The sequence below is a fragment of the Octopus bimaculoides genome, chromosome Z (assembly GCF_046866305.1).
Source record: "Octopus bimaculoides isolate indiv1 chromosome Z, ASM4686630v1, whole genome shotgun sequence".
NCBI lineage: Eukaryota > Metazoa > Mollusca > Cephalopoda > Octopoda > Octopodidae > Octopus > Octopus bimaculoides.
The window spans coordinates 50,107,028-50,120,929 of NC_142944.1; the positions used below are offsets into that span (position 1 = coordinate 50,107,028).

The following is a 13,902-nucleotide window of genomic DNA, read 5'->3' on the forward strand; positions in this document are numbered from 1 at the left end:
TGCGCAGTAAGGGGAGATAACTCTTTTAATAGTTTAAACTGACCATAATTGTCCCAGTGTTTCTCAACCATTTTTTAAACTATGAACCCGTTTGATTCCTATTTTATTTAGTTGGACCCTAATAACCATTCGATGTTTAAAAAAAATTATATTTTTATAATTAGATATTATTAGGAATTGTATTAAAAATTAAAATATTTTGTGTATTGTAGAAATTTATTACAGTTAAATTCTAACAAAATCTTACAGCCCAAGGGCCATTTACGGCCAGTTGAGAACCACTGAATTATATATACTGTTGGGGGTTATTACATACCCTATTTGATGGTAAAAGACACAAGGGCCTATTTGGTGCACCCAAATTTCAGCAGCACATATTCAGGGAAAAAGTTTGTAGTGCATTGTCAGTCTTCACATTCTGAGTTCAGATTCTGCCAAGGTTGACGTTGCCTTTCATCCTTTTGGGGGTCGATGAAATAAATACTAATTATGCACTGGGGTTGATGTAATTGACTGCCCCTCCCATCCCCAAAAAAATTTCAGGCCTTGTGCCTGTAGAAGAAAGGATTATTATTCTGAGAGACTCTCGGATAGTTCTAAATTTCCAATTGTTCTTTACTTGAAAGCAGGCAATAACAAATCACCAAAGGTTTCAAGTAGTGCCTTCTTCTCCTGTGACTCAAAGCGACAATACACTCCTTTAAATGCGAGCTCTACCCAACAATGCTGTCTTCTGGATCACTTCGAGCCTGACAGCAGCTCCAATATTCTTAATATGTTTTTCAAAGCCCTTGGAAACTGCTCCTAATGCTCCAATTACCACTGGTATCACAATTACTTTCCTCATGCCCCATAACTTTCCTATCTCGTCCTGCAGTGTCTCATATTTCTCAATCTTTTCTGTTTCTTTACATTTCACCCTCAAATCGCCTGGTATTGCAACATCTATCATCTTTGCTTCTTTTTCCTCTTTGTGGATGAGCACCATATCTAGTCGTCTCGCCTCTGTGACTTGGTCGCACTCTATGTTAAAATCCCAGAATATTTTGTAATATTCGTTTTCCATTACTCCCTCTGGCTTGTGTTCATACCATTGTTCGTCTCTCTCAAAGTTTGCTACACCGCACAACAGCCAGTGGACATATCTGGCTACATTGTCCGGTCTCCTTTTGTATTCGCGTTGTGCAAGCTTACAGCACTCACTAACAATATGGCTTATACGTTCTTCCTTCTCAGAGCACTGTGGCGAATCAGTGCTTTTATCAATGTGATATTTGGAGTAGTTTGCTCTGAGAGCTTGATCCTGAGTGCTGCACACTAATGCCTTAGTGGACTCTTTAAAGTCTCCTTTCTGCAGCCTTTGCCAGGTTCTATTCTAATTAATCTCATCTTTATTCTTGTAGAACTACGTGTGCATTTTCTTGTCCTGCCAAATTTTCTTCATCTGCTCTCTCTCTGGTTGGATCTACAGCTTCATTCACTTTTAATGTTCCCTGCATTTTCACTGCTTCAATCATTTCTTCTTTACTCCCCTTGACATACCAAGCCAGGATCTTCTCCTCTTCCCTTACACAACTTTCACAACCCACCAATCCTCAACCTCCTTCTTTCCTCTTTACATACAATCTTGACATACAATCGCTCTTGGAGTGTAGTTTCTTGTTCATTGTCTTTAATTTACGTGTTCCCCAGACTGTCTCTTGTAATTCATTCTTCTTCCAAGATACTATTCCTGCCCCATATCTCATCAAACCAACAGCCCACGTGTTAATCGCTCTAATCTTATAATGGACATTTAGCTTCGGTTGGAGCACAAGCCAAGTTCTCCTCAAATACTCTTTCCCTGCACATTTATTTCATCTTGTGTTCATTCATCTTATCTCTTTCAATGATACCCAGGTACTTATATCCTTCCTCTCCGACTTTCTTTATACTTTCACCGCTTTTCAGCTTGATCCCATGGCTTTTACTAATTTCCCCCTTTTGAGAATCATTACACCACATTTCTCGATCACAAATTCCATGCCAATATCTTTGCTAATCATCTGCACAGTTGCCGTCAAACTCTCAATCCATAAACCACAGATTGTTTACTTTCACCCTGCCTAGCATGTACCCCACACGCATCTTTCTTATAATGCTGGTTAATGGCAGTATGCAGACAACAAATAGGAGAGGCGACAAACTGTCCCCTTGAAAGATTCCTCTTTTGATATTTACCTTTCCCTGCTTATCTCCCCATACTGTGAATTTTTTTTAGAAATTTTCGAAATATCATTGAATGATAGTTTTTAAAATTAGGGATTTTAAAAAAATCCTATTTAAGAATTTTCTCAGCCAATATTAGCCTCATAGAAATTATTAGAAAATAGATATTTCAAATACTTACCACATGAATAATGATAATAATAATCCTTTCTACTATAGATACAAGGCCTGAAAGGGTTGTGGGCAATTACATTGACTACAGAACTCAAATGGTGCTTATTTTATAGACCCCCAAAATGTTGCAATGCAAAGTCGATCTCAGCGGAATTTGACAATAATAAACACTAGCTTAGTGTTAACGTTCAATGTAATGATAATATTGAATTTATATATTTTTAATGTCTTAATCACACGAAGAACACATCACTTGTGACTTTTTTATGGCATTTGTGACTCATGGCTAGGAAAGAGGAAAGAAAAACAATATTTGTTATGGTTACTAATATTGTTTTGATAATTTCGTCTATTTTAATGATGTTAATGAATGTTTTTTTTTATTTGCCCTAACCCTTTCCCATCGCTGCTGTAGTTATCTCCCTTGCACCGAATTACTTTCTCAAAACGTTTCAAATTTTAGCCCAAATGTCAGCGACATTAAAGGGACGGTCTAGTTCAGAGGTTCCCAACCCTTTTATTTAAATGAGTTGTTTCACGGACCCATTTTAATATGCTTATCCTTGTATATATATTTATATATATATATATAATCAGTAATCGCTCACCATATCGCAGTTCACCTAATGTTCCCTCAGTACATTGCAGATTTTTCTGGCTAAGATACATAAATTTATATTGCAGACTCCTCAGTATATTGTAGGTTTCTGCGGCCGATTGCTATTTATATTTTTTTAGATTTGAATTATTTCTGTGGTAAAATAACCATTTTCATGCCTATAAATTAATAAAATTACAGTACTGTATAACACATTGATTAGAATATATTAAAAGAAAATACATGGTGTACCGCAGATGAGTAAACAAAGAATCGCATATACTGTATGGAAAACGAACCTCGGGAGGCAGGTGTGTGGTGGTGTTTTGCATTTATAATAAAATAAATATTTACAAATTAGAAAAAAATTTTTTTTTTAAATACAGTACAGTACTGTTTCTACTTCGCGGATTTTCACCTATCATGGGGTGTTTTGGAATGTAACACCCGCGATTGTTGAGGGATTACTGTGTATGAAATTTTGAATTTAGTTCACGGATCCCCAGTACTAACTTTGCAGACCACCAGGGGTCCATGGACCCCAGGCTGGGAACCACTGGTCTACTTGATACTTCACTGGTACTTTATTTACTTGACTTGGAAGGGATGAAAGGCAAGGTTGACCATGTTGGTATTTGGACTCGGTATGTAAAAAAAATTGGAAGAAATGCAGCTATGCATTTTGTTCAAAGTATTAGCAATTTTACCCACTATAATAATAATAGAGTGTGCTGAAAGTGTAGCTGCTAGAATGAGAATAGCCTGGGTGAAGTTCAGAGAGCTCTTACCTCTGCTGGTGACATTGGGCCTCTCACTCAGAGTAAAAGGCAGACTGTATGACACATGTGTACGAACAGCCATGTTACATGGCAGTGAAACATGGGCTGTGACTGCTGAGGACATGCGTAAGCTCGCAAGGAATGAAGCCAGTATGCTCCGATGGATGAGTAATGTCAGTGTGCATATTCGACAGAATGTAAGTACCTTGAGAGAAAAGTTAGACGTAAGAAGCATCAGTTGTGGTGTGCAAGAGACGATTGCGCTGGTATGGACATATAGCAAGAATGGACGAGGATAGCTGTGTGAAAAAGTGCCACACCCTAGCAGTTGAGGGAACCTGTGGAAGAGGTAGGCCCAGGAAGACCTGGGCTGAGGTGGTGAAGCATGACCTTCGAACTTTAAGCCTCACTGAGGCGATGACTTCTGACCAACACTTTTGGAAATATGCTGAGCGTGAGAAGACCCGGCAAGCCAAGGGAGAGCGTAATCTGTGGCCTTTACCAGAAGTGTAGCCAGCTTACTTATTCGTATTTTTACTTCATTGGACACTAAAAACTATGCTTGCGAAGACCTGTTGAGACAAGTGAATTGAAATCGAAATCGAACCAAATTCAATGACTGGCTCCCATGCCAACCTCTCCTTCATTGTACACTAAACTCTGCTTGCGAACACCTGTTGGGGCAAGTGAAATCAAAATCGTAATTGAACCATATTTGATGACTGGCACCTGTGCCAGTGGAGCACTAACACCACTGTCCGAGTGTGTTCATTGCCAGAGCAGCTGTCTGGCTTCCATGCTAGTGGCCCGTAAATAGCACCATTTGAGCGTAATCATTACCAGCGTCGCCTTCTAGCACTTGTGCTGGTGGCACGTTAGAAAATCGTTTGTGTGAGGTTGTTGCCAGCGCTGCTGGACTGGCTCCCGTGCAGGTGGCACGTAAAAAACACTTTTTTGAGCATGGCCGTTGCCAGTACCGTGTAACTGGCCCTCGTGCCAGTGGCATGTGACATGTAAAAGCACTCACTACACTCTGAGTGGTTGGCGTTAGGAAGGGCCTCCAGCTGTAGAAACATTGCCAGATCAGATTGGAGCCTGGTGCAGCCTTCTGGCTTGCCAGTCCTCAGTCAAATCGTCCAACCCATGCTAGTATGGAAAGCGGACGTTAAATGATGATGATGATGAATTTTTTCTACTTGAGGCACAAGGCCTCAGATTTGTGGGGAGGGGAGTAGTCGATTACATTGACCCCAGTGTCTCACTGGTATATAATTTATTGACTCCAAAAGGATGAAAGGCAAAGTTGACCTCAGCGGAATTTGAACTCAATGTAGCAATGAGTGAAATCCTGCTAAGCATTTTGCCTAGTGCGCTAACAATCCTGCCAGCTCACCACCTTGATGATTATAATGATAATAATAATCCTTTGTAATTTTTTTTTTTTTTGTCTTGGTCAGCCCAGAGTTATAGTAGAATACACTTGCTCAAGGTACTATATGGTGAGACTGAACCTGAAACCATGTGGTTGGAAAGTGAAATTCTTAATTACACAGCCATGCTGATGATTTTTAGAAATGCTTTAACCCTTTGGCATTGAAACCAGCCATATCCAGCCAAATAATCTACCTGTTTTATATTCAAACTGGCCAAATCTGGCTTCTCGTATCTATCCTACATTATCATTCTCAGAATAAACATTCTCATCATTGAAATCTCAAAGCTATGATATAAAGCATAATTAATTAAAATTGGTGTGAACAAATAAACATTACATTTGACAGTGATCTGAATGTTAAAGGGTTAAAAAAAATAATACTATCTTTGTAATTAAAAAGCACAAAAAATTTCAACATTGCTACAAATGCCAAATTTGTTATTATGAATGCTTCAGAGGCAACAATCTGGCGGAATCGTTAGCATACCAGACAAAATAAGTGGCATTTCGTCCATCTTTACATTCTGAGTTCAAATGCTGTCATAGTTGACTTTATCTTTTGTCCTTTCAGGGTTGGTAAAATAAGTACCAGTTGAATACTAGGTTAATGTAATTGTTTTTCTCCACCCCTTATATTTGCTTGCATTGTGCTAAAATAAATGATTATTACAAATGCTTCAAACTATTATCTAATAAGATGCTAACCTGACGGAATATCTAAGATAATGAACAAAATTTCTTGTATGCAGCAATGTCCCTTTACATACTGATCTCTATCTACTGTAATCAATTTGGTCTTCCATCCTTTTTGTGTTAATGAAATGATTACCACATGTACAAGGATATATTAATTTCACTGTTTTCTTTCTTTAAATTCATAATCTCATTCCAATGTCAGAATCTATTTCTGGACTGGCAGTATCATTGTGAAATATCAAATGAAAACATTTTACATTCAAATTTCACTTTCTATCAATGCCTTTTATTCCTCCAGGGTTGATAAAATAATGTATTAATCAAATACCGAAGGCAATGGCATCAATTAGCCTACTTCTTTCAGAATTATTGGCCATATATCTAAATTAGAAACATATATCTATAGATGTTCCTAAATCAGACTTAGAGCTGGATAGATAAAGGGCTATTTCTTTTCTTTTAATGATTTATAATTTTGATATGATGTAATTGATATCTTGTCTTAGCATTAAAGCCATTTCACTCATGTCCCCCAAATAAGTATGGCTATATTTTGAACACTGTTCCATTATTAATCCACATAATTATCATTTTAATGTCTACTGTTCCATGTTTGCATGGGCCAAACAGAATTTGTTGAGGCAGAATTTGTACAGTTGAGTGGCCTTCCTGTCACCAGCTTTCATCTATTTCCAGGCAAGATATTTTCAATGTCCAGACAAGTTTTCATGGAAGATTGTAAATGAATGTACTGCTCGTATGGTCGTGACATTTGTTTATACCTCTTATGCGCCTGTGTAGAGCATTTTATGGGGAAACATTATATATATAAGCAATGTTAATTCGTGCCACAGATCATGATGGGAGGGATAACTTCCCTTAGCAAACAGGACACAGTAGTGTGTCGATAAGCCAGCTGGAGGAGATGTCCTCCTGGGGCTAAAAGCAACAGTAACATCCACCCCTAGGGGTCAGCCACACTTAAGTGGCAATATACTACACATTATATATATATATATATATATATATATATATATATATATATATATAGTAAAGTCTATTTGCCAGTGCAGTGTGGAAGTCCTATGTAGGACGATGCTACTTTTTTTTAGCCTCAGGAAGACATCTTTTCTAGCTGGCTACTGACACATGATCATGTTTTCCTGGGGGCTAAAAGGTAGTAACGTTGTCCTATGTGGGACTGCCATGTTGCATTGGCAAATAGACTTTACTGGACAGTATTGTTACTACATATTTCTTGCTCAGAGATTCAAAACTGTGTGTGTGTGTGTGTGTGTGTGTGTGTGTATTCTCGTTTCAGTCATTTGACTGCAGCCATGCTGGAGTACCACCTTGAGGTGTTTTTGTCAAACAATTCAACCCCAGGATTTATTTTTAAGCCTAGTACTTATTCTATCAATCTCTTTGCCAAACTGCTGAGTTACGGGAACATAAACACACCAACACTGGCTGTCAAGAAATGGAGGAGACAAAGACACACACACACATACACACACATGATGGGCTTCTTTCAGATTCCGTCTACCAACTCCACTCAAGGCTTTGGTCAGTCTGAGGCTGTAGAAGACACTTGCCTAAGGTGCCATGCTGTGAGACTGAACCCAGAACCATGTGATTGGGAATTCTTACCACACAGCCATATCCATGCATTTTTCATGGTTTATTCAGGAGGTAGGGACTGGTCTCATGACCCTCATAAACCCTTCCAGATGAGTGAAATTGATATGGTTGATGTTCAGTCTGAACATCAGTAAGTTAACACCTTCCTTGGCATCCATCCTTCTCGAGTGACAATGAAGTTTCATACCATTGGTCGACCATGATTTGAGCTGCAGCCAGCATGGAAAGGGGTAAGCACATTTCCCCACAATGGCACTGAAGTAACTTCACCAGGATGCAAGCCCTTTTTGACCTCACTGATATGAAATGGTAGCTTGGCACCAGTTTGGCTGAAGGGGTTGCCGGAAGAACATCAAGTTAAATGCCAGACTCTTGCAGGGTTTTCACTCTGGATTTATGATATTGTTTACTCTTTAAAAATTCAGTGCCTAGTGAAAAAAAGAAATAAAAAGTTATTTACCAATAGACAGAGATCTTTAACTGATGCAGGGGTCCATATCTAGTTTTGTCAGTCATGTACCAGACTAGATAGAGTAAGGTACCAGATTGTTTCTTAGATATGTGCTGTAAATACATCATTGGTGCTCCAGCATGGCCAGAGCCCTTGGCTGAAACCAATGATAGAATAATGGAATTATGCTATGGAAAAGAATCCATTGCTGTCTTTTCATTGAAAAATACCTTTGAGGTTTAAAGACCTTTTGATACAAACACACCTGGGAATACCTTCAGCTCTATAATACTGTTTTAAAATGATATGGATTAAAATCTTCCATCAAAATTTCATGTTTAATATATGTTCTAAACATCAGCTTAATAATGACAGTTATTTTAAATTTTACTAAATTCCTTGTTATCTTCGGAATTGAAACAATAGGCGGTGCATTTCAACAGAAGCGTGGTCACAAAAGGGTTAAAGTGATCTAAATTAAAACCTCTCATCAAATTTTCATGTTAATTTATGTTCCAAAAACCAGTTCATTAATGAAAAATTATTTTACTAAAGCCTTCATTATTAAAATTAACTGAAACAAAGATAATGCATTTCAACAGGCACATGGTAATAACAATGGAGTTAACATGAGTTATCTAGGATCATAGACTGCTTGCGGATGTCTGTATGTGACAGAAAAGGTTAGACAGGAGAAGTGAGGAGTGATATCATCTATTCAGGAGTGAGCCATGTTTCTGAGTGACAGCAAACAATTCTGTAAGGAGTTACAATTCAGACAAACCACATGGTCCTGGATTGACTGCCACTGCATGGCACATAAAGCAAGTGTCTTCTACTACAGCCCTGAGCTAACCAAAGCCCTGTAAGTGAATTGGGAGATGGAAACTCAAAAAAGCCTGTTGTGTGTGTGTGTGGACAAAAGAATAAATGATTATCTTATGAACTTCACTAGCTTACATTTGTTTCTGCTATAAGGTGTAGTGGACTCTTAGTTGAGTGCTTGAGTAACACTTTCATTGGAGCCTCAAATATGAGGCGCAAAATAAACTGCGCTTTATATTCAAGGCTTCTGATGAAGCTATATTGTTTTTCAGGCACTCAACTATGAGTCCACTACACCTTATAGCAGAAACAACTGCAAGCTAATGAAGTTCATAAGATAATCATTTATTCCTTCGCCATCTTACTTACTTATTACTGCTCTGTACTCAACTAGCACTATTGAGTTCTACACATGGTTATTAGTCTCGCAATTCCTAAGATATATAAGATATAGTGTGTGTTACTGTCACCTTGTCTTGACATCCATGCGATGGTCATAAGCAAGTATCACTGTTATACAAGCAACATTGTTCATTTCCAGTCTTCTGTGAAAATCATGCCTGGTCAAAGTGAAGTGTTACCTTCCTTAGAAACAGGTAAGGGTTAGTGAGAAGAGGGACAAAAATCTGCTTCAGCAAATTCTATCCAACCCATGAGAACATGGTAAAGTAGCCATTAAAATAATGATGTTGCTGTTGTAATTTTATTCCTTGTTTATATTTTTTATTTATTTTTTCCTTTTATAGAATCCTTGTTGGAATGAAATGTTTGAATTTGAAGTGGAAGAAGAACACCGGTTTTTAAATATTTGTTTATGGTGCAGGGAACCAGACAAAATAGACAAACACGATAAAGTGACCAAACGGAAAAAGAATGTTCGAATTGGACATGTGAGTGTTACTCTTTTATTCCATTAATGGCACCAATCATCAAACTGCAGTCATAATGGAATTACCACCCCTTCAAGAGATTTTAATTCATTACATTGCTCCCTTTATTTTTATTTTATCAGTATCTATTTAGCAAATAGCTAAGTTGTATTTAATGTAAAGTAACAGAATTCAGCATTGCATTTCTCTCTCTCTATCTCTCTCCCTCGCCTATATCTCTCTTTCTCTCTCTCTCTCTCTCTCTCTCCCTCCCCTATCTCTCTCTCTCTCACACACACACTTGTTTTGATTAATTGGATAATTTCCTCATACTGTAAGGTTTTGTGCAGCTGACATTAAGCAAACCTGCTGGTACCACAAAATACACTGGTGCCATGTAAATGCACCCATGCCAATGGCACGTAAAAAGCACCCAGTATGCTTTGTAAAGTGGTTAGCATTAGGAAGGGCATCCAGTCATAGAAACCAAGCCAAAACTGACGATTGTAGCCTGGTGCAGCCTGCCAGCTCCTGTCAAATTGCCCAACCCGTGACAGCATGGGAAATGGACGCCAAACAACGATGAATCTTTTTGTCTGAAATAAGGGAAGGGAATAGTTGTTTAGGCAGTATATCGCACATTGTGTGTGTGGCAGGATGGATGCATAAGTCAGGTATTATATTAGTTAAGACACTTTAAGAAATTTGCTTTGTTTACATTTTTGGTATCTAAAGGAGTGTATTTTTTCACAACTTTTAATTTTTTTACATGTACGTTATGCTATTATAAATTTTGTTATTGTGTACAAGTCACTTATTGTCAGTGAAGTATCTTAAAATACTATTTAATTAGTTTAACTAAGTTATGATATTTATATGTTATAATAATATTTGTAAAAGCTCTGTCTTGCTTCATAATTTCAAGGTTTTGATTTATAATGATTTTTGCCCCAATATACGTTTATCATCATTATATAAATTGTATTGAGATTGTGTCTACGAGTACTGCATTGTTAGTTAATAAGCAACTATCTTAAAATATTATTTGTTTAATTGCTTTAACAATTATTTTTAGTATTTAAATAAATGGTGACCTTTTTTTCACTGTTTATTACAAATATAAATATTAAACTGAAAAATATGTCACAGTAACCTATTTTTGTTTCAAGTTTAAAAAAAAAGAGAAATGCATTAAAAAATGTTTTTCCTTATCTTTCCTTTTGAATCGCTGTATTCCTTCTTCCAACCCATTTTCTTTTCTATAAATATGAATTTACACGCACTCAGAACGTTAGCATCAATATCACTAGTCTTGAAGACTGCTAAGCTGTGTCTGCTGTTAATGTTTCATTCACAGCTCTCTGAATTTCCTTCATCCTATTCTTATTCTTGCTATCACACTCTTTGTGCACCCTCCCCACTACTAATTTGATTCCCTAAGTCGCAGAAATTATCTACTACCTCTGATGAACCACCAGGGCATTTGAGAGAATCAATTTCCCGAGTCTCTAAAGTTTTTATGGATCCTGTGCAACTTTCACGTATGAAAACTATCTCCTCCGATAACCTTCCAATTAATCCACTGCACCTCGTAGCTTACACTGGGTACACTATAAGGAGTTCCTGTCTACACCTTTCCTACAAATTAAACAGGGCCACCTACTTGAGTAGAGTAGGGTCCAGTCAGTTTTCTTACTTACTAGAAGCTTAGTCTTTGCTATGTTAACCTTAAGACCCTTCAGTTCCAGGTTTTGCTTCAACACATGCTTATTTATTTTAACTGATCAAATTATAATTTCTTGAATAATATATTTCTCTAAATAATTTATGAAAAGATGGGAAAAGTAGTCAGCTTCAACAAATATATCACATCACTACATCCATCCCTTAACTCTACCCAGTTTCTACAGTTATCACCTACTCTCCCCTACTTATCATTCATTCAACACTCATTTTTCGTTCATATTCACACTTGTTTCGCTCATTTCTCATATCTCACTCTCAGTTCTGCCTCCATTTACTTCCACTCACCTCCCTTCCATAGGTACCCATCCAGATGGACCTCATCACCAGCATTTTTATCTCTTCCCCGCTGTGTCATAGGGCCTCTCTGCAGAAAGAAACATGTTCTGTTCTAGCCTCACCTCTTTTACATTAACCAATTATCATATAACATAAAACCACATTTCCCTATGGGTTATTACTCTTGCAAAGTGACTCAGACCAGTGGGGTCACCACATAAGGTGGAAGTGACATGAAAATCACTCTTGAAAATTCATTATTGTTTGGAATTTAGTTTCAACTGACTGCTTATTAAACCAGTGCACATGCTTATACATATACACACTGTATTGTGTATTAATATAGTATTACATAAATCTTATTTCAATATAGAAGCTGCCAAAAACTATGGATTTAGTCCCCTCTTTCTTTTCATATCAGTTATTTCAGTAATTAATGAAGAAACTAAATTTATTTGTTTTTTTTTTTTTTCATTTAGGTAAGTTTTCTTCTTAGTGAAATTGCATTGGATTGCTTAACGACTGTTCAAGGAGATACACAGAAGACGAAACCTCTGATACCTGCTGAGCCTAAACCTGGAGCTATGTATGTACTTTAAAGAACAGTCTTCCTCTTTCTGTTTCTCACTCTTTGTCTTTCTCATCCTCTCATATCTCCTTTTTCTTTCATTTATCCTCTTTTTCCTTTTTCACTTTTTTCCATACATGTGTGAAGAGGTGAGTTCTATGAAAGTATTCTAAAGATAAAGATGGGGACCCATATTCCTTTTTTTTTTTTAGCATTCAATTCCCTCCATTTTTTTCTGTGACAAAAGTATATTTTCTGTGCATAGAAGGCAACTAGCTTTTGTGTGCATTTTGAACTTATAGACAACTAAGCTTTCGTGTATGTTTAATTTCTTGCATGTTAGTTGCAAAATGCTCATGCATACTTGCATAAGCTTAGTGAGGAATGGTAGATACTCCCTTTATAAAAACTTGCTGCTACTTTCTGTGGAACCTTCTTTTATCATTATATTGAAACCTTTATAAATAAAGTGAAAGATTGTCATTATTATTATAAAAAAAAAAGGTAATGTAGAAGGAGAAAGGGCTCTATACCCCTTTCTTATTTTTTTCTGACCAGGCTCCCGTGGTTTTATGGGTTTTTCCACGTGTAACCTTTCCTTTTTTGAAGCGCCTCCCCCCTTGGGGGTTTCTACTTATTTATTTATCTATTTATTTATCTATTTATTCATTATATCTTTCTCCGTTTTCTTCCTCTGTTTAGACGAACTTTCCTACCTTTTCGGACAAAACCTTTTGCAACCTTCGTCCTGTCTTTGTCCTTATATGTTTTTAATTGATATTAGCCCTTGTGGCCAATAAAACGAATTAATTATTATTATTATTATTATTATTGTACATCTTTTATACGGAAGTATGCCACCATAGTTTTTGTTTCATTTTATTTCTATTGTGCTCATAGATCAATGGCTATCAGGACCTATAGAAATATGGAGAGTTTATAAAGTATTGGTCTATCTACTTAAGGATGTGTGTGTGTATAAGGACAAATATTTTATGAATGGAGATTTTATATTTTTATTTATGCATTGCTACATATGTTTCAGCATTACATGTATTTTATTTATTCTACACTACATGGAGTACTGCATACATAATGATTTTATACAATTAACTCAACATGTTCAAAATAATATACAGTAGCCAGCAACAAGTAGCATAGGAGCTTTTATGAGGGCTGTTAGACATCTGCCATATACAAAGATATATATATATATATAAGTATATTAAGTATACAAATTAAGTTATAGAACAACGTTTGACAAATTCAATCATATTTTTCATAAATGGAGGAGATTAGATGTTAATATGGGATAAAATATTTATTCAATTCGCTAAATGATCATTTCGTACAGAAAGACAAATTCATTTTAAGAATCAGTTGCCAAAGAATACTCATCAGTAGCAGAATAAGAAAAACTAAGAACTTAAAGAAAAAGGTGGACTTAAGAATTACATGGGTATTGTGTTCTTACTAATTTTTATTGTGTAGTTGTTCTAGGAGTTATGTCTATTTAAAACATGACTCATATATATATATATATATATATATATATATCAGTACCTCCTGACTGGCCTTCGTGCCGGTGGCACCTAAAAGCACCCACTACACTCTGAGTGGTTGGCATTAGGAAGGG

General features: G+C 36.6%; 1 protein-coding gene across 7 annotated transcripts in view; it reads left to right on the plus strand.

Annotated features, from left to right (window-relative positions):
* The window catches only part of LOC106878514 (PDZ domain-containing protein 8), a 296,017-nt gene that overhangs the window by 149,505 nt on the left and 132,610 nt on the right, over positions 1 to 13,902 (plus strand). For all 7 annotated transcript variants that reach the window (XM_089365281.1, XM_089365279.1, XM_089365278.1 and 4 more), the window contains 2 exons: positions 9,554 to 9,697; positions 12,178 to 12,284. In XM_089365281.1, the coding sequence (XP_089221407.1) occupies positions 9,554 to 9,697; positions 12,178 to 12,284 (251 nt within the window). The remainder of the gene's footprint in view (positions 1 to 9,553; positions 9,698 to 12,177; positions 12,285 to 13,902) is intronic.